Consider the following 20,039-nt stretch of genomic DNA (forward strand, 5'->3'; position numbering starts at 1 on the left):
CCTGTCCACAGCCTCAAACAGTCAGACTCCAAACGCCGCCATGGCCAAGACCAAAGAGCTTTCGAAGGACACCAGGAAAAGTATTGTAGACCTGCACCAGACTGGGAAGAGTGAATCTACAATAGGCAAGCAGCTTGGTGTGAAAAAAATCAACTGTGGGAGCAATCATCAGAGAATGGAAGACATACAAGACCACTGATAATCTCCCTCGATCTGGGACTCCACGCAAGATCTCATCCCGTGGGGTCAAAATGATCATGAGAACGGTGAGCAAAGATCCCAGAACCACACGGGGGGACCTGGTGAATGACCTGCAGAGAGCTGGGACCAAAGTAACAAAGGTCACCATCAGTAACACACTACAACGGCAGGGAATCAAATCCCGCAGTGCCAGACGTGTTCCGCTGCTGAAGCCAGTGCATGTCCAGGCCCGTCTGAAGTTTGCCAGAGAGCACATGGATGATACAGCAGAGGATTGGGAGAATGTCATGTGGTCAGATGAAACCAAAGTAGAACTTTTTGGTATAAACTCAACTCGTCGTGTTTGGAGGAAGAAGAATACTGAGTTGCATCCCAAGAACACCATACCTACTGTGAAGCATGGGGCGCATAAGGCGCTTTGGCAGTGTGAGCAAAATTATCAGGTGTATTTACTCTTTGCAGTGACAAACTGCAAGTGATAAACTGACAAAATTTGGTAATTAAGGAAGTGTATTATTGAGATTCGCCGCCCTAGTTCATCAAACATGGACAGTGGAATCATCTCATTAGCTTCAATGCACTGATTTTGATTAATTTGATTTTGTCACCTGATTAATGCCGTGTCAAGTGTCTTTATGAACGTGTTCGTACTAGCACTTGATTATAATAAGCAAGAATCTATTTTTACTTACTGCTCTGTACTCTCCAGGTGGCACCTTGTGCCCAGGAAGTTGGTAGACATGCGGCATTACTGTTGGCTTATCTGAACTTGCAGAGAAAACAAGGCCACTTTTGTGACCTTGTGCTCAGACCGGGACAGAATGCAGGTCAACTTTACCCCGCACACAGGTGAGAAAAATAAGCTAATAACAAACAAACACACCAACATATACATATCATCAAACTGCCCAATGATATCATGATTATACTAACAGTGTATGTCTTACACGATGTTCAGGATTTCAGACCTCACCACAAAACTGCTCTTTGTTCCCCCAGATGTGTGCTGGCAGCCTCTAGTCCAGTGTTGGCATCTGTCTTGTCCTCTGCTGGTGCTCTGGTGGAGCTGCAGGCCAAATGTCTCTCTGACTCTGTATTAACACCTCTTTTGGACTATATTTACACAGGGGATTTGCCCTACAGTTACGGCCAGCAACAGTATTATAGTCTGCTCACAGCTGCCTGCTACCTGCAGATGGATGAACTGCAAAAGGCTCTGAGGGCTCAACAGCAGACTGAGGTTTGCACTGCAAATGGCGCAGAGGCTTCTGCTGAAGCTGAAAAGAATTCTTATAGGACAACTGTGAATACCTCCCCTCATATGCCATCAACATCCAGCATTTTTACCTTTAGAAAACCTGACAAAACAAACATCTCCAGTGAACAAAGTATGACAACTTCACCAGACAGCGATATTCAGTATCAGGATTCAGACAATGTGGATCCGTTTAGTGAAAGTCAGATGCTCTCAGCTGCTATGGATTGCAGCACTGATGAAGTAGAAATAGATACAGGTAGAAATAGCAGAGACCACTGCAGTGGAAGGGATACAAGGACTTTAAGCTATCCAAGTGCACCCTGTGGTATACTTGAAAGAACTGAAAGGAGCACAAATGCAGGACATGCCAGACAAGCAACTTATCTAACGCCACAGCATTTGACTCTGAATGTCCCTAGCATTGCTGAAGTGTATCACACGTCTAAAGTGGACAAAGAGGCGGAAAAGGATCGGCTTAATCCAGCTGGCATCTGGCAAAGGTACACAGGTGACACTCTGGTGAGGACAGCTGAAAATAGGAGGAGCTCATCTTCATCCCCACATTCATATTGTGCGGCAGTACCTGTCATCTGTCACAGCAGCAGAGCAGCTATCCCCCAGCTAGCAGATGTGTCTCCTGTGTCTCCCTGCCATTCAGCCCTCCAGACTTCAAGCAACTCCAGCAGGTCTCCAGTCTCACGTTCAGCGAGCATAGAAAATGACAGCATTATTGAAGGTATTACATCTAAATGCAAACGTCAATATCAAGCACAGAGCCAGGAATACGGCCACAATAAAAAACACACTATTACACAAAATCTGAATAACAAGGATAATTTAGATCAATGTGCTTTACAAGATTTATATTACAAATCCAGTGGAGGTAGATCTCATTTTGACAGCAGCGATTCAGATCATTTTACAATGCAGGGCAATGAATGTGTTGACAGAGGATCATCTCACTTTACCAACAATAATGATCAGCATGCTTATTGTGATTCCTTTCAGAAAAATACACACAATCTTAGAGAAGATTCAGTGCTGCAGAGTAAGGACTGGAGTCAAGAATTGAAGCATAAAATTGATCTCAGGTTTGATGATTTCTCAACCAAAAAAAAGCAGCTGGATTTCTTTGAATCCTACAATGTCAGCAAATTGGCAACAGCAACAGCAGAACCAGGAGGTCTGAGAGCTGAAGTTCCACTTATTGCTCATCCTGTGGAGGACTTAAACACAGAACATCTAGGTCCAGAGGAAGAGGTGAAAGAGGAACACAGTTACTCTAATAGAGTTCCAGCTGAAAGTGATATACAGGACAGCCACTGCAACTATGAACCAAAGAAAGGGTACTCAAACATATACAGAGCTGACACAAGTGCAAACAATGCTCCTTCTAACCATGATTCAAACTACAGTCCTACAGCGGTGGACACCAAAGAATACCATGCTGATAGCTTCCCGAAAGCTCTGCAAACTGAAAAGACCTCAGGCACTGACATCACAGAATCACATTCGATTTTTACAATGCCTGCGGACAGAAACATGTCTGACACCAGTGTTGACAGTGCTGTGAGACACTCTTATCATGGACATCTTCGTTATCATTGCCTACAGCATGATGATATGCAAGAGGATGTGCACTTATTGCAGGGTGGTTCTGATCACAAACGCTCCCACTCAAACCACTTTGATGATTCTGATGGTTCAAGTGAGGAGGAAGACTTTGGTGCCTTTGAGAGTCCCCTAAAGCAGCACTACAGCTCAACAGAGACTACAGACCAGTTTCTTCTTCTGGATATTAGCACAAGACCTGCAGAACTATTAGTATCCTGCAAACACCGATCTGGCATAGAAGAGAAAGGGGATATGTTTGAAACTGGAATCTGGGCATATGATGGAGCAGAGAGGTACGAAAAAACATCTGTAGCATCTGTTGAAATGAAAACAGTTACGGCTAGGGCTAAATTTGGAACTGGGAGACTTGATATGGGTGGCACACACTGGGCTGCAAAGACAAATGCTGAGGAAAGAAAGCCTGTTGTTCAAAGTAGTCCAGCTGTTGAGACTATTCAAAATTCTTGCATTGTGTCTGAAGTTTCCAACCTTAAAGAAGGTGAGAACCAAACCATTACCTCGACACACTGTTCACCTCCTGGAGTGTCAGACTCCATGCAACCCTCTGTGTCTTTTTGCATGGCATCTGGCCTTTCAACCAGCATGCCAACCAATAGATCAGCTCATCTGTCATCTCCTGTTCACCACCTATTCCAATGCTCTCTATGCGACCGTTCCTTTAGCCAGCGAGGTTCTCTAAATAGACATGTGCGGAGCCACCTTGGTGTAAGGCCCTTCCCCTGCCCCCGCTGCCCTATGACTTTTTCACGCCAATACCGTGTCACCGAGCACATGCGTGTTCATCAGCGATGTACCCCTGGGAATGATTTTCAAAAGCCTCCTGCTTCATCAACTTGAGACTTTGAGGAAAAGCTAGGAAACTGAAATGCATTTTTCATTATAATATAATGTGTGTTAGGATGACAGTTTCCTTTAGTGTCTTGCAAATATATGTAAGACAGGGAATTTTTTTACATGTTCGATTTTTAAAATCAGAACTTGCAGATGAAAGTTAGTGACTTTAATGCAATTAATATAGGCTATTCTAAATAAGCAAAAACAGTAGGAGGGCAAGAAAGTAAAGAAAAATAAATGTTGTGGATCTTAATCATTTTAATATGCAGCAGTAGGTAATCCTGTTGATTCACAGCTAGAGCATCCTGGATTCAAACCAGGGCAGGGCCCTCCTGTTTGGAGTCTGTGCATTTCATCCGACCTCTGGGATATCTGGTTTCTGTCACCAGCAAAAACAAGTGTTCTTGCGCCCTTGACAAAGGTAATAAAACTGGTGGGAGTTGTTTCCCATAATGTGTTCAGTATAGAGAATTTGTTTTCCTACAGCCATTAAATAAAATAATCTATTAACTGAACATAGTGCAAAGGCAACATATCAAATGCATAAACAGAGAATGAATCAAATGAAATGCTTTTTTGAATTTGATGCCAGCAACACATTAAGAACAGAGTGCGAGACAAGGCCATGTTGGCAGTGATGCATCATCTCTGATATCAGAAACCCTGTATAAGTATTTGGCAACTGAGGTAACTAAATGCTGAAGTTTTAAAGGCAATATGTTTCCCATTCTTACCTTAGTGGAAGATTTTAGCCTTTAAAGACTAATTAATTGTTGCAATGTTATTTTGACATTCACTTGTTTAAATGAGCCTTTCCTTAAAAAGGTTTTCCTTTGGATGAAAGGACTTATTCCAAAACCTGTATACTAATCCACTAATATACCTCTATACCATGCAGTACTTTGAAATGTGCATTGATAACAAACCACATGGCCCCACTTCTCTTTACTGCAGATTTTGTTTTTCATATATACATGTGTGCATGTGAGGATGTTCATTTTTAATCTTTGCATTTTTTTTTCCGCTAACATTTGTGAATGCAACAACAAATCTTGTGATTAAATATTCCTGAGCCTATGCAGTTATTTCCAGTACAGAACAAATTTGGTTTTAAATACAGTTCTGCTTAGCTGCCATGTCACCATTGGCCTTTGTGAATATCTCTGCATACACAGATTTCTCCAGATTTTCTGTATCTTTCAGTGATATTATGTAGCTGTGTCTTAAATTGGAAATATTGTTCTTAAATTGTCTCTTACAGAGTTGTGAATTCCTCCATTCCTCTGAAAGATGTGTCCTCTTTTTTCTGTTCCTTTTATAACCAGTCATGTTGTTTAGTCATTGTCTTCCTCCATGTCACCCTATCCTAGCATTCTCCTGTTAGCCCTAAATTTACATATCCTTCATTCTTCACCATTTTTTTTAATTGCCCCATTATAACATTTGCTTACATCAAATTCAAAAGTATACAATTTTTAACAGTTGATATATTCCCTTTTTACTATTTTAAGCTAAACATATGGTATGACTGATTTGCAAATCAGTACGAAACCCAGAAGCAACCTGGAAAACAAGGTGGCATTTCCCTGCAAACTAAGTGTAGAACAAATGAATATTTTATGTTTATATATTTGGTATTTCACAATAACAATGTGAAAATAATGGCCAAATCTACAGAAAATACCATTCTGCAGCTTCCCTCTACTTTATCTGTTCGGCTTACAGTTTACCGTACTGGCAGCTATTGCGTTCGCATATCAGTGTAAAACACTCTAAAAGATTGCGGTATACTACTGGCACCAAACAACAGACAGATACCAGCTCATGCACAAAGTAGATCATTTAGTATCTAAACAGATAGAGTTTATTAGAGACCAAACCGAGTAAAACTCAATAATGACTTCACATTCACCAGGTAGCCAGAACCATGACATTTCCTCTCTGTGTGTGATTTAATTTAAAGATATTACCATGTCAACTAACTGGCTGGTACATTATATTCCAAAGTTGCTTTCACGGCCTTTCACTTCCACAGGTACCAGAGCTGTCTAGTCTAATGCAGAGAGGGAGACACACACATATTCTATGCTCTTATTAACTTTACATGTTTAGCCATTAAGTAGTGTAGTAGATCTTTGCCATAATATTGACTTCATTCCATTTAGTGTTGTGATTCTGAATGTCTCTATATGTAATAGTTATATGTCTCACATAGTGTTCCCTGTAAGAGAGGACAGCTTGTTGGGTGTCACAGTGTTTGTGCCAATGGTGTGAAACACGAGTCAAGGGCAGCTATAGGTAAATACATATATAAATAAAAGGGCAATGCAATTTATGAGAGGTGCTTTAAGTTCCTAAGATTGTGTTTTCATGTTCTGAAGTTCCCGCCTATTTTAATTTTTTTTTTAAAGTTGGGTTATTAACTTGTGATGCTAAAAAAAACCCTTGTAGGACATTTACTTGTGTACTTATGATTAATAAGGACTGTTAATATTGTTTTGTTATACTAATGTAATAGTTTGGGCTCTATGGCTTTTGAAACATTAGCTGTGAGATGAGCAGTCTCCAGATAAAATCAACCAGCTGATCTAAGAACACTGGAACAGTCAAACTGCAAAGTGAGACAAAGACAAACATTTCTGATAAAAAAGATGTAATTAATTTTGAGATCATTTAACTTTAATATTATAAGAATGTAACATTGTACTTTAACTGCATTAAAAGGTTTCATGAAAAATGTTACGATACCTTAAAAATATTTGTGTGTGTGTCTTTCTTGCATCTCCTTTCTGTTTCTTTACTAACATACAAACACACATATATCAGCACACATTACAAACAAATACAATTAGTAGGGAAATATGAAAAAAGGTGCAACACATGCAATAATGCAATTAATTAATTGTATTAATTTTATAAGGAACCATCAGAATAGTTGCTAAAACTCAGTTGAGGAGGTGCCCCAACAGAATTAAATGGCAATATCTAATTAATTAAGGTAAATTGGACCAGTAAATACATTTGTACATAAATTTGGTTTATTAAGGATAATATTAGCATGTGACATGGAATATGAACCATACTTGTATGAAACAGATTATTAATTTGTTCCTTATTGATTTATCAAGTTTATGTTAGGTTAAACACCATGCAATTTCAAAACGATGCATTGAATCTGCCGCTTCAGCAAACTAAAACTAAAGGGTTTGTTTATACAGTATATATATATTTCTTCTCTTAATTTTTCACACTTCAGACAGTCCTCTTGTGTTTGCTATTCAACTGACGAATCAGGCGATGCAGCAGTCATCACTACAATGGCCTAAAGGAGGAGAAAAAATTAGCGTAACTTGACCTTTTGCAACTTTTTAAAACAAATATTGGGTAATAAGTTCCTTGTAGGACATTCCCAACACTAAGCAATGACTGCAGTGTGCCCTCTTACCTGGCTTTTTGTGGATCGCAGGGCAATGCCAGCCAGAGCTGACATTACAATGAAAATAACCGCTACAACAAAAGTGTAGAACACAAAAACTGCTTCCAAAGCCAATCCCATGAGCTAAAAAAAAAAAAGGTTGACATTAAAGAAATGAAATACACTGTTACATAGCATTTAACGCTATATTATATTTAATTTAATACATTTAAGAATTTAATTAGTTAAATTTAAAGCTCCAGTCAAAATACATCATGCTGTCCAAAAGATAGGTAAATAACAATAACAATAACAGAGACATAAAACCTGAGAAATATGATAAAACAATTACCTGGTGATTTTCCATTGGTTCAGTAAATGAAAAGGTTCCATTATCATAGATGTAATCTAGGTGGTAGGAATATGCTTCTATGTCAGGCAGGATGTGTATTAAAGTCCAGCATGCGACCAGTATGGAGACAATGCTCAGAGATAACGAAATGGTTACCTGCAGACACCAACAGACAAAGATGGGGGTGATACACAGTCATTTAAAACAAATAAATTCCACTGGAGTCTATGCAGTTCTGTGAAAAACTGAGTACACATGAGAACCACTTTTAGCAGCAATAACTTCAACTAAAATGTGATAAAGAAATCACAACCTCAAGGGTTAGGGTTCTGAGCAACTTCTTAAGAAAAAATCCCATTATATTGAGGTTGGTAAGCATTTGTTTATGCACAGCTCTCTTAAGGTCCAGCCACAGAATTTCAGCTGGACTCAGCTGGACCATTTCAGCACCTCAAGTATTTTTATTCCCAGTTTCTTTCTTGTAGATTTGCTGGTGTCCAAGGTTTTGCTGTGAAAAGGCTTTCTAATGGAAACCCTTCCAAACAAACTATTCTCCTTCAGTCTTTTTCCAGTTGTACTGTCATAAAAGTTAACATTTAACATGCTAACAAAGACCTGTAGTATAGTTTGTTTGTCGCATGATCTGACTTTGGGGTGAATTATGTCCACATAGTGAAGATTGTTGTTAACATACAGTGGGGCAAAAAAGTATTTAGTCAGCCACCGATTGTGCAAGTTCCCCCACTTAAAATGATGACAGAGGTCAGTAATTTGCACCAGAGGTACACTTCAACTGTGAGAGACAGAATGTGAAAAAAAAAATCCATGAATTCACATGGTAGGATTTGTAAAGAATTTATTCGTAAATTAGGGTGGAAAATAAGTATTTGGTCACCTCAAACAAGGAAAATCTCTGGCTCTCACAGACCTGTAACGTCTTCTGTAAGAAGCTTTTCTGTCCCCCACTCGTTACCTGTATGAATGGCACCTGTTTGAACTCATCATCTGTATAAAAGACACCTGTCCACAGCCTCAAACAGTCAGACTCCAAACGCCGCCATGGCCAAGACCAAAGAGCTTTCGAAGGACACCAGGAAAAGTATTGTAGACCTGCACCAGACTGGGAAGAGTGAATCTACAATAGGCAAGCAGCTTGGTGTGAAAAAAATCAACTGCGGGAGCAATCATCAGAAAATGGAAGACATACAAGACCACTGATAATCTCCCTCGATCTGGGACTCCACGCAAGATCTCATCCCGTGGGGTCAAAATGATCATGAGAACGGTGAGCAAAGATCCCAGAACCACACGGGGGGACCTGGTGAATGACCTGCAGAGAGCTGGGACCAAAGTAACAAAGGTCACCATCAGTAACACACTACAACGGCAGGGAATCAAATCCCGCAGTGCCAGACGTGTTCCGCTGCTGAAGCCAGTGCATGTCCAGGCCCGTCTGAAGTTTGCCAGAGAGCACATGGATGATACAGCAGAGGATTGGGAGAATGTCATGTGGTCAGATGAAACCAAAGTAGAGCTTTTTGGTATAAACTCAACTCGTCATGTTTGGAGGAAGAAGAATACTGAGTTGCATCCCAAGAACACCATACCTACTGTGAAGCATGGGGCGCATAAGGCGCTTTGGCAGTGTGAGCAAAATTATCAGGTGTATTTACTCTTTGCAGTGACAAACTGCAAGTGATAAACTGACAAAATTTGGTAATTAAGGAAGTGTATTATTGAGATTCGCCGCCCTAGTTCATCAAACATGGACAGTGGAATCATCTCATTAGCTTCAATGCACTGATTTTGATTAATTTGATTTTGTCACCTGATTAATGCTGTGTCAAGTGTCTTTATGAACGTGTTCGTACTAGCACTTGATTATAATAAGCAAGAATCTATTTTTACTTACTGCTCTGTACTCTCCAGGTGGCACCTTGTGCCCAGGAAGTTGGTAGACATGCGGCATTACTGTTGGCTTATCTGAACTTGCAGAGAAAACAAGGCCACTTTTGTGACCTTGTGCTCAGACCGGGACAGAATGCAGGTCAACTTTACCCCGCACACAGGTGAGAAAAATAAGCTAATAACAAACAAACACACCAACATATACATATCATCAAACTTCCCAATGATATCATGATTATACTAACAGTGTATGCCTTACACGATGTTCAGGATTTCAGACCTCACCACAAAACTGCTCTTTGTTCCCCCAGATGTGTGCTGGCAGCCTCTAGTCCAGTGTTGGCATCTGTCTTGTCCTCTGCTGGTGCTCTGGTGGAGCTGCAGGCCAAATGTCTCTCTGACTCTGTATTAACACCTCTTTTGGACTATATTTACACAGGGGATTTGCCCTACAGTTACGGCCAGCAACAGTATTATAGTCTGCTCACAGCTGCCTGCTACCTGCAGATGGATGAACTGCAAAAGGCTCTGAGGGCTCAACAGCAGACTGAGGTTTGCACTGCAAATGGCGCAGAGGCTTCTGCTGAAGCTGAAAAGAATTCTTATAGGACAACTGTGAATACCTCCCCTCATATGCCATCAACATCCAGCATTTTTACCTTTAGAAAACCTGACAAAACAAACATCTCCAGTGAACAAAGTATGACAACTTCACCAGACAGCGATATTCAGTATCAGGATTCAGACAATGTGGATCCGTTTAATGAAAGTCAGATGCTCTCAGCTGCTATGGATTGCAGCACTGATGAAGTAGAAATAGATACAGGTAGAAATAGCAGAGACCACTGCAGTGGAAGGGATGCAAGGACTTTAAGCTATCCAAGTGCACCCTGTGGTATACTTGAAAGAACTGAAAGGAGCACAAATGCAGGACATGCCAGACAAGCAACTTATCTAACGCCACAGCATTTGACTCTGAATGTCCCTAGCATTGCTGAAGTGTATCACACGTCTAAAGTGGACAAAGAGGCGGAAAAGGATCGGCTTAATCCAGCTGGCATCTGGCAAAGGTACACAGGTGACACTCTGGTGAGGACAGCTGAAAGGAGGAGCTCATCTTCATCCCCACATTCATATTGTGCGGCAGTACCTGTCATCTGTCACAGCAGCAGAGCAGCTATCCCCCAGCTAGCAGATGTGTCTCCTGTGTCTCCCTGCCATTCAGCCCTCCAGACTTCAAGCAACTCCAGCAGGTCTCCAGTCTCACGTTCAGCGAGCATAGAAAATGACAGCATTATTGAAGGTATTACATCTAAATGCAAACGTCAATATCAAGCACAGAGCCAGGAATACGGCCACAATAAAAAACACACTATTACACAAAATCTGAATAACAAGGATAATTTAGATCAATGTGCTTTACAAGATTTATATTACAAATCCAGTGGAGGTAGATCTCATTTTGACTTCCAATGCAGGGCAATGAATGTGTTGACAGAGGATCATCTCACTTTACCAACAATAATGATCAGCATGCTTATTGTGATTCCTTTCAGAAAAATACACACAATCTTAGAGAAGATTCAGTGCTGCAGAGTAAGGACTGGAGTCAAGAATTGAAGCATAAAATTGATCTCAGGTTTGATGATTTCTCAACCAAAAAAAAGCAGCTGGATTTCTTTGAATCCTACAATGTCAGCAAATTGGCAACAGCAACAGCAGAACCAGGAGGTCTGAGAGCTGAAGTTCCACTTATTGCTCATCCTGTGGAGGACTTAAACACAGAACATCTAGGTCCAGAGGAAGAGGTGAAAGAGGAACACAGTTACTCTAATAGAGTTCCAGCTGAAAGTGATATACAGGACAGCCACTGCAACTATGAACCAAAGAAAGGGTACTCAAACATATACAGAGCTGACACAAGTGCAAACAATGCTCCTTCTAACCATGATTCAAACTACAGTCCTACAGCGGTGGACACCAAAGAATACCATGCTGATAGCTTCCCGAAAGCTCTGCAAACTGAAAAGACCTCAGGCACTGACATCACAGAATCACATTCGATTTTTACAATGCCTGCGGACAGAAACATGTCTGACACCAGTGTTGACAGTGCTGTGAGACACTCTTATCATGGACATCTTCGTTATCATTGCCTACAGCATGATGATATGCAAGAGGATGTGCACTTATTGCAGGGTGGTTCTGATCACAAACGCTCCCACTCAAACCACTTTGATGATTCTGATGGTTCAAGTGAGGAGGAAGACTTTGGTGCCTTTGAGAGTCCCCTAAAGCAGCACTACAGCTCAACAGAGACTACAGACCAGTTTCTTCTTCTGGATATTAGCACAAGACCTGCAGAACTATTAGTATCCTGCAAACACCGATCTGGCATAGAAGAGAAAGGGGATATGTTTGAAACTGGAATCTGGGCATATGATGGAGCAGAGAGGTACGAAAAAACATCTGTAGCATCTGTTGAAATGAAAACAGTTACGGCTAGGGCTAAATTTGGAACTGGGAGACTTGATATGGGTGGCACACACTGGGCTGCAAAGACAAATGCTGAGGAAAGAAAGCCTGTTGTTCAAAGTAGTCCAGCTGTTGAGACTATTCAAAATTCTTGCATTGTGTCTGAAGTTTCCAACCTTAAAGAAGGTGAGAACCAAACCATTACCTCGACACACTGTTCACCTCCTGGAGTGTCAGACTCCATGCAACCCTCTGTGTCTTTTTGCATGGCATCTGGCCTTTCAACCAGCATGCCAACCAATAGATCAGCTCATCTGTCATCTCCTGTTCACCACCTATTCCAATGCTCTCTATGCGACCGTTCCTTTAGCCAGCGAGGTTCTCTAAATAGACATGTGCGGAGCCACCTTGGTGTAAGGCCCTTCCCCTGCCCCCGCTGCCCTATGACTTTTTCACGCCAATACCGTGTCACCGAGCACATGCGTGTTCATCAGCGATGTACCCCTGGGAATGATTTTCAAAAGCCTCCTGCTTCATCAACTTGAGACTTTGAGGAAAAGCTAGGAAACTGAAATGCATTTTTCATTATAATATAATGTGTGTTAGGATGACAGTTTCCTTTAGTGTCTTGCAAATATATGTAAGACAGGGAATTTTTTTACATGTTCGATTTTTAAAATCAGAACTTGCAGATGAAAGTTAGTGACTTTAATGCAATTAATATAGGCTATTCTAAATAAGCAAAAACAGTAGGAGGGCAAGAAAGTAAAGAAAAATAAATGTTGTGGATCTTAATCATTTTAATATGCAGCAGTAGGTAATCCTGTTGATTCACAGCTAGAGCATCCTGGATTCAAACCAGGGCAGGGCCCTCCTGTTTGGAGTCTGTGCATTTCATCCGACCTCTGGGATATCTGGTTTCTGTCACCAGCAAAAACAAGTGTTCTTGCGCCCTTGACAAAGGTAATAAAACTGGTGGGAGTTGTTTCCCATAATGTGTTCAGTATAGAGAATTTGTTTTCCTACAGCCATTAAATAAAATAATCTATTAACTGAACATAGTGCAAAGGCAACATATCAAATGCATAAACAGAGAATGAATCAAATGAAATGCTTTTTTGAATTTGATGCCAGCAACACATTAAGAACAGAGTGCGAGACAAGGCCATGTTGGCAGTGATGCATCATCTCTGATATCAGAAACCCTGTATAAGTATTTGGCAACTGAGGTAACTAAATGCTGAAGTTTTAAAGGCAATATGTTTCCCATTCTTACCTTAGTGGAAGATTTTAGCCTTTAAAGACTAATTAATTGTTGCAATGTTATTTTGACATTCACTTGTTTAAATGAGCCTTTCCTTAAAAAGGTTTTCCTTTGGATGAAAGGACTTATTCCAAAACCTGTATACTAATCCACTAATATACCTCTATACCATGCAGTACTTTGAAATGTGCATTGATAACAAACCACATGGCCCCACTTCTCTTTACTGCAGATTTTGTTTTTCATATATACATGTGTGCATGTGAGGATGTTCATTTTTAATCTTTGCATTTTTTTTTCCGCTAACATTTGTGAATGCAACAACAAATCTTGTGATTAAATATTCCTGAGCCTATGCAGTTATTTCCAGTACAGAACAAATTTGGTTTTAAATACAGTTCTGCTTAGCTGCCATGTCACCATTGGCCTTTGTGAATATCTCTGCATACACAGATTTCTCCAGATTTTCTGTATCTTTCAGTGATATTATGTAGCTGTGTCTTAAATTGGAAATATTGTTCTTAAATTGTCTCTTACAGAGTTGTGAATTCCTCCATTCCTCTGAAAGATGTGTCCTCTTTTTTCTGTTCCTTTTATAACCAGTCATGTTGTTTAGTCATTGTCTTCCTCCATGTCACCCTATCCTAGCATTCTCCTGTTAGCCCTAAATTTACATATCCTTCATTCTTCACCATTTTTTTTAATTGCCCCATTATAACATTTGCTTACATCAAATTCAAAAGTATACAATTTTTAACAGTTGATATATTCCCCTTTTACTATTTTAAGCTAAACATATGGTATGACTGATTTGCAAATCAGTACGAAACCCAGAAGCAACCTGGAAAACAAGGTGGCATTTCCCTGCAAACTAAGTGTAGAACAAATGAATATTTTATGTTTATATATTTGGTATTTCACAATAACAATGTGAAAATAATGGCCAAATCTACAGAAAATACCATTCTGCAGCTTCCCTCTACTTTATCTGTTCGGCTTGCAGTTTACCGTACTGGCAGCTATTGCGTTCGCATATCAGTGTAAAACACTCTAAAAGATTGCGGTATACTACTGGCACCAAACAACAGACAGATACCAGCTCATGCACAAAGTAGATCATTTAGTATCTAAATGATAGAGTTTATTAGAGACCAAACCGAGTAAAACTCAATAATGACTTCACATTCACCAGGTAGCCAGAACCATGACATTTCCTCTCTGTGTGTGATTTAATTTAAAGATATTACCATGTCAACTAACTGGCTGGTACATTATATTCCAAAGTTGCTTTCACGGCCTTTCACTTCCACAGGTACCAGAGCTGTCTAGTCTAATGCAGAGAGGGAGACACACACATATTCTATGCTCTTATTAACTTTACATGTTTAGCCATTAAGTAGTGTAGTAGATCTTTGCCATAATATTGACTTCATTCCATTTAGTGTTGTGATTCTGAATGTCTCTATATGTAATAGTTATATGTCTCACATAGTGTTCCCTGTAAGAGAGGACAGCTTGTTGGGTGTCACAGTGTTTGTGCCAATGGTGTGAAACACGAGTCAAGGGCAGCTATGAGGTTCTGTGCATGTTCTGTCTGGTCTATTCCAAAAAGGATCATATTATTTGGTATCTTACACCTGGTATGAACTATTGGTACCTTTGATATGTAAATACATATATAAATAAAAGGGCAATGCAATTTATGAGAGGTGCTTTAAGTTCCTAAGATTGTGTTTTCATGTTCTGAAGTTCCCGCCTATTTTAATTTTTTTTTAAAAGTTGGGTTATTAACTTGTGATGCTAAAAAAAACCCTTGTAGGACATTTACTTGTGTACTTATGATTAATAAGGACTGTTAATATTGTTTTGTTATACTAATGTAATAGTTTGGGCTCTATGGCTTTTGAAACATTAGCTGTGAGATGAGCAGTCTCCAGATAAAATCAACCAGCTGATCTAAGAACACTGGAACAGTCAAACTGCAAAGTGAGACAAAGACAAACATTTCTGATAAAAAAGATGTAATTAATTTTGAGATCATTTAACTTTAATATTATAAGAATGTAACATTGTACTTTAACTGCATTAAAAGGTTTCATGAAAAATGTTACGATACCTTAAAAATATTTGTGTGTGTGTCTTTCTTGCATCTCCTTTCTGTTTCTTTACTAACATACAAACACACATATATCAGCACACATTACAAACAAATACAATTAGTAGGGAAATATGAAAAAAGGTGCAACACATGCAATAATGCAATTAATTAATTGTATTAATTTTATAAGGAACCATCAGAATAGTTGCTAAAACTCAGTTGAGGAGGTGCCCCAACAGAATTAAATGGCAATATCTAATTAATTAAGGTAAATTGGACCAGTAAATACATTTGTACATAAATTTGGTTTATTAAGGATAATATTAGCATGTGACATGGAATATGAACCATACTTGTATGAAACAGATTATTAATTTGTTCCTTATTGATTTATCAAGTTTATGTTAGGTTATACACCATGCAATTTCAAAACGATGCATTGAATCTGCCGCTTCAGCAAACTAAAACTAAAGGGTTTGTTTATACAGTATATATATATTTCTTCTCTTAATTTTTCACACTTCAGACAGTCCTCTTGTGTTTGCTATTCAACTGACGAATCAGGCGATGCAGCAGTCATCACTACAATGGCCTAAAGGAGGAGAAAAAATTAGCGTAACTTGACCTTTTGCAACTTTTTAAAACAAATATTGGGTAATAAGTTCCTTGTAGGACATTCCCAACACTAAGCAATGACTGCAGTGTGCCCTCTTACCTGGCTTTTTGTGGATCGCAGGGCAATGCCAGCCAGAGCTGACATTACAATGAAAATAACTGCTACAACAAAAGTGTAGAACACAAAAACTGCTTCCAAAGCCAATCCCATGAGCTAAAAAAAAAAAAGGTTGACATTAAAGAAATGAAATACACTGTTACATAGCATTTAACGCTATATTATATTTAATTTAATACATTTAAGAATTTAATTAGTTAAATTTAAAGCTCCAGTCAAAATACATCATGCTGTCCAAAAGATAGGTAAATAACAATAACAATAACAGAGACATAAAACCTGAGGCTGAGAAATATGATAAAACAATTACCTGGTGATTTTCCATTGGTTCAGTAAATGAAAAGGTTCCATTATCATAGATGTAATCTAGGTGGTAGGAATATGCTTCTATGTCAGGCAGGATGTGTATTAAAGTCCAGCATGCGACCAGTATGGAGACAATGCTCAGAGATAACGAAATGGTTACCTGCAGACACCAACAGACAAAGATGGGGGTGATACACAGTCATTTAAAACAAATAAATTCCACTGGAGTCTATGCAGTTCTGTGAAAAACTGAGTACACATGAGAACCACTTTTAGCAGCAATAACTTCAACTAAAATGTGATAAAGAAATCACAACCTCAAGGGTTAGGGTTCTGAGCAACTTCATCTGTATAAAAGACACCTGTCCACAGCCTCAAACAGTCAGACTCCAAACTCCGCCATGGCCAAGACCAAAGAGCTTTCGAAGGACACCAGGAAAAGTATTGTAGACCTGCACCAGACTGGGAAGAGTGAATCTACAATAGGCAAGCAGCTTGGTGTGAAAAAAATCAACTGTGGGAGCAATCATCAGAGAATGGAAGACATACAAGACCACTGATAATCTCCCTCGATCTGGGACTCCACGCAAGATCTCATCCCGTGGGGTCAAAATGATCATGAGAACGGTGAGCAAAGATCCCAGAACCACACGGGGGGACCTGGTGAATGACCTGCAGGGAGCTGGGACCAAAGTAACAAAGGTCACCATCAGTAACACACTACAACGGCAGGGAATCAAATCCCGCAGTGCCAGACGTGTTCCGCTGCTGAAGCCAGTGCATGTCCAGGCCCGTCTGAAGTTTGCCAGAGAGCACATGGATGATACAGCAGAGGATTGGGAGAATGTCATGTGGTCAGATGAAACCAAAGTAGAACTTTTTGGTATAAACTCAACTCGTCGTGTTTGGAGGAAGAAGAATATTGAGTTGCATCCCAAGAACACCATACCTACTGTGAAGCATGGGGGTGGAAACATCATGCTATGGGGCTGTTTTTCTGCCAAGGGGACAGGACGACTGATCCGTGTTAAGGACAGAATGAATGGGGCCATGTATCGTGAGATTTTGAGCCAAAACCTCCTTCCATCAGTGAGAACTTTGAAGATGAAACGAGGCTGGGTCTTCCAACATGACAATGATCCAAAACACACCGCCCGGGCAACCAAGTAGTGGCTCCGTAAGAAGCATTTGAAAGTCCTGGAGTGGCCTAGCCAGTCTCCAGACCTCAACCCCATAGAAAATCTGTGGCGGGAGTTGGAAGTCCGTGTTGCTCGGCGACAGCCCCAAAACATCACTGCTCTCGAGAAGATCTGCATGGAGGAATGGGCCAAAATACCAGCTACTGTGTGTGCAAACCTGGTAAAGACCTATAGTAAACGTTTGACCTCTGTTATTGCCAACAAAGGTTATGTTACAAAGTATTGAGTTGTATTTTTGTTATTGACCAAATACTTATTTTCCACCCTGATTTACAAATAAATTCTTTACAAATCCTACCATGTGGATTCATGGATTTTTTTTTCACATTCTGTCTCTCACAGTTGAAGTGTACCTCTGGTGCAAATTACTGACCTCTGTCATCATTTTAGGTGGGGGAACTTGCACAATCGGTGGCTGACTAAATACTTTTTTGCCCCACTGTACATCTGAATGCTCCAGACCAGCAAACTGCCAAAAACATCTACTTTTACAGAGATGCTCTATTAATCAAGTGCATTTGCAGCACTACATACCCTGTTTATTTCTATGGAAGCAGTAAAGGTGTGATTTATCTTCACAGGTGTTAAGATATTAACAATGTTCAAATATAAGTCAAACTATAAATTAAACTATAAATCACTGACGATAATGCAATATTAAATTCTAAGGCATCCATAAACACTTTTATTTGAAGAAACCTCTTGTTCAATTTCTAGTTCTAGTATAATTTTGCTATAATATAACATTCATCATATTTCAGTAGAACTTACTGTTTTCTTGGTGGTGTTATGTTGTGCCAAAATGTATGTAATTCCACATATGATTAACTATGAGAAGACAGAGAGAAAGACAGATTTATTACATATCCCATGTGTTGGATGTTTGTAAGGTGACAGGAAAGCAAACACTGACACTAAAATAAAGTGCAATATAAATTCTGATTATTTAATACTTCTTAAGTTAATGTTAAGTTAATGTTAAGTTAAAAAATATTGAGTCACGTCAAACTTCCCAAGGCACTCTTTATTATTCCCTTGTTGAACTACCAACCAGTGTCCCCAGCAGGAAGCCTGGTGGGATGACTGTCCATACATACATCATCTGGGAGTCTGCCGTGATCGCAACGGATATGATAAAGAAGGATGCACCCAAGATCAGCACAATTGTCTAGGAGAAAACATAAACAACGTTTAGCATGATTTTGTTAGCTATGTTTTATTTTCTGTGTTAATATAAGCCTCAAGTTCTTCTCAAATGTGGAAAGATACTGAAATGAAACAAAACAACAAACATTCATGTGCATTTGTGTATGTGTCAGTGTCTTACACCAATAATTTTGGGTTGTCCCTTTAAGAAGCGGTGTAAAGGTTTTGTGCCCCCCACTGAGGTGTCTTGAGGATTTCCATTATTCCCACCTGGATCACTCACAGAGAGGAGCTCAGCAGACATCTAACCCATTAACACACAATGGTTCACAATCATTATTCTCAATCAATTCTTAACAAATGCATGTATCAAATGTCAGATTTATCATCTGAAAAACTCTGGCAGCATGTGTGTAGCTAATGGGATTTCTTCTTATGACAGCAAAATATTTTTTCACTTTTAATCATAATTATACACTACAGCATTAATTTTTAGTTGTATCTTAGGAGATAAAAGCTCCCGGAGTCCATTTAAGCTTGTTGAGAAGCCCAAAAGCCTGATGCTACAGATGCTGCTGAAATAGCATGGAGTCTGCAACAGATTAGCTACTAGCAACTGACCAACAATAGTCCAATAGACTGGCTGCCTGGTGCTTCAGCTTGTTGTCTGTAAGTAAACTGAGCAACTGTAGACAGTAAGCACATTCACAACATAAGCAGAAGTACTGTACTATAAAATATCTATTAAAAAAAGGAAAATCTGCTGTTCCACCAATCCACCGACACTCAAAAGCGTGTCTGCTTTAAGCTACAACTGTACTTCATTTTGAAGTGACTGACTACAAAATAAAGTTGTTTTTTTTACCAAGCAAAAAGAAAGCTAGTAAACAAGAGAAAAAACAGACCGTAGGCAGCTGTGCAGTCAGAGCTGTAGTTCAGTGTGGAAGCTCCTCATATCAGGTTCATATCTGGAGCAGCTTATGGGTAATCTCTGGACGATCACATCATTTTGAACTCTGAGATTTTTGGGAGTGTTTTTCTCTTTTTCTCCCCATTCCTCCAAAGTGTTTACTCATTTCTGTGTAGCTGAAGGGTTTTACTTTTTACTGTGAATTACTGTGAACTATTCATTACAGTGTTTACTTACTAGTCAGTTTTATGTACTGAACAATCAGGTGGACATTATGATCATTGTTATTTTTTTCCATTTTAAGT

At 39.5% G+C, this 20,039-nt stretch overlaps 3 protein-coding genes and 1 long non-coding RNA gene across 4 annotated transcripts; 2 read left to right on the plus strand and 2 right to left on the minus strand.

The window, feature by feature from the left end:
• Positions 1 to 600: 600 nt before the first annotated feature.
• Positions 601 to 6,676, plus strand: LOC146583097 (uncharacterized). Its single transcript, XM_085279880.1, has 3 exons — positions 601 to 627; positions 911 to 1,050; positions 1,201 to 6,676. Exons 1-3 carry the CDS (start codon positions 601 to 603, stop codon positions 3,929 to 3,931), a joined length of 2,898 nt encoding a protein of 965 aa, XP_085136006.1. The 3' UTR covers positions 3,932 to 6,676.
• A 402-nt stretch (positions 6,677 to 7,078) lies between these two features.
• LOC146583098 (uncharacterized) lies at positions 7,079 to 8,014 on the minus strand. The gene is made up of 3 exons (XR_014891273.1): positions 7,696 to 8,014; positions 7,374 to 7,487; positions 7,079 to 7,250 (listed from the first exon to the last, which is right to left on the minus strand). It is a non-coding gene; the product is annotated as an uncharacterized LOC146583098 (long non-coding RNA).
• A 1,362-nt stretch (positions 8,015 to 9,376) lies between these two features.
• LOC146583099 (uncharacterized) lies at positions 9,377 to 15,321 on the plus strand. The gene is made up of 3 exons (XM_085267212.1): positions 9,377 to 9,764; positions 9,915 to 10,906; positions 11,160 to 15,321. The coding sequence occupies exons 2-3, from the start codon at positions 10,889 to 10,891 to the stop codon at positions 12,621 to 12,623; spliced, it is 1,482 nt and encodes a 493-aa protein (XP_085123338.1). The 5' UTR covers positions 9,377 to 9,764; positions 9,915 to 10,888; the 3' UTR covers positions 12,624 to 15,321.
• Positions 15,322 to 15,346: 25 nt separating this feature from the next.
• On the minus strand, positions 15,347 to 19,792 carry LOC146583100 (uncharacterized). Its single transcript, XM_085267225.1, has 7 exons — positions 19,730 to 19,792; positions 19,006 to 19,128; positions 18,730 to 18,846; positions 18,450 to 18,506; positions 16,484 to 16,639; positions 16,156 to 16,269; positions 15,347 to 16,032 (listed from the first exon to the last, which is right to left on the minus strand). Exons 2-7 carry the CDS (start codon positions 19,126 to 19,128, stop codon positions 15,985 to 15,987), a joined length of 615 nt encoding a protein of 204 aa, XP_085123351.1. The 5' UTR covers positions 19,730 to 19,792; the 3' UTR covers positions 15,347 to 15,984.
• Positions 19,793 to 20,039: the final 247 nt, after the last annotated feature.

The sequence above is a fragment of the Mchenga conophoros genome, linkage group LG1 (genome assembly GCF_057382185.1).
Source record: "Mchenga conophoros isolate Kocher_MC1m ecotype Shallow Benthic linkage group LG1, M_conophoros_male_GT1.1, whole genome shotgun sequence".
Taxonomy (NCBI): domain Eukaryota; kingdom Metazoa; phylum Chordata; class Actinopteri; order Cichliformes; family Cichlidae; genus Mchenga; species Mchenga conophoros.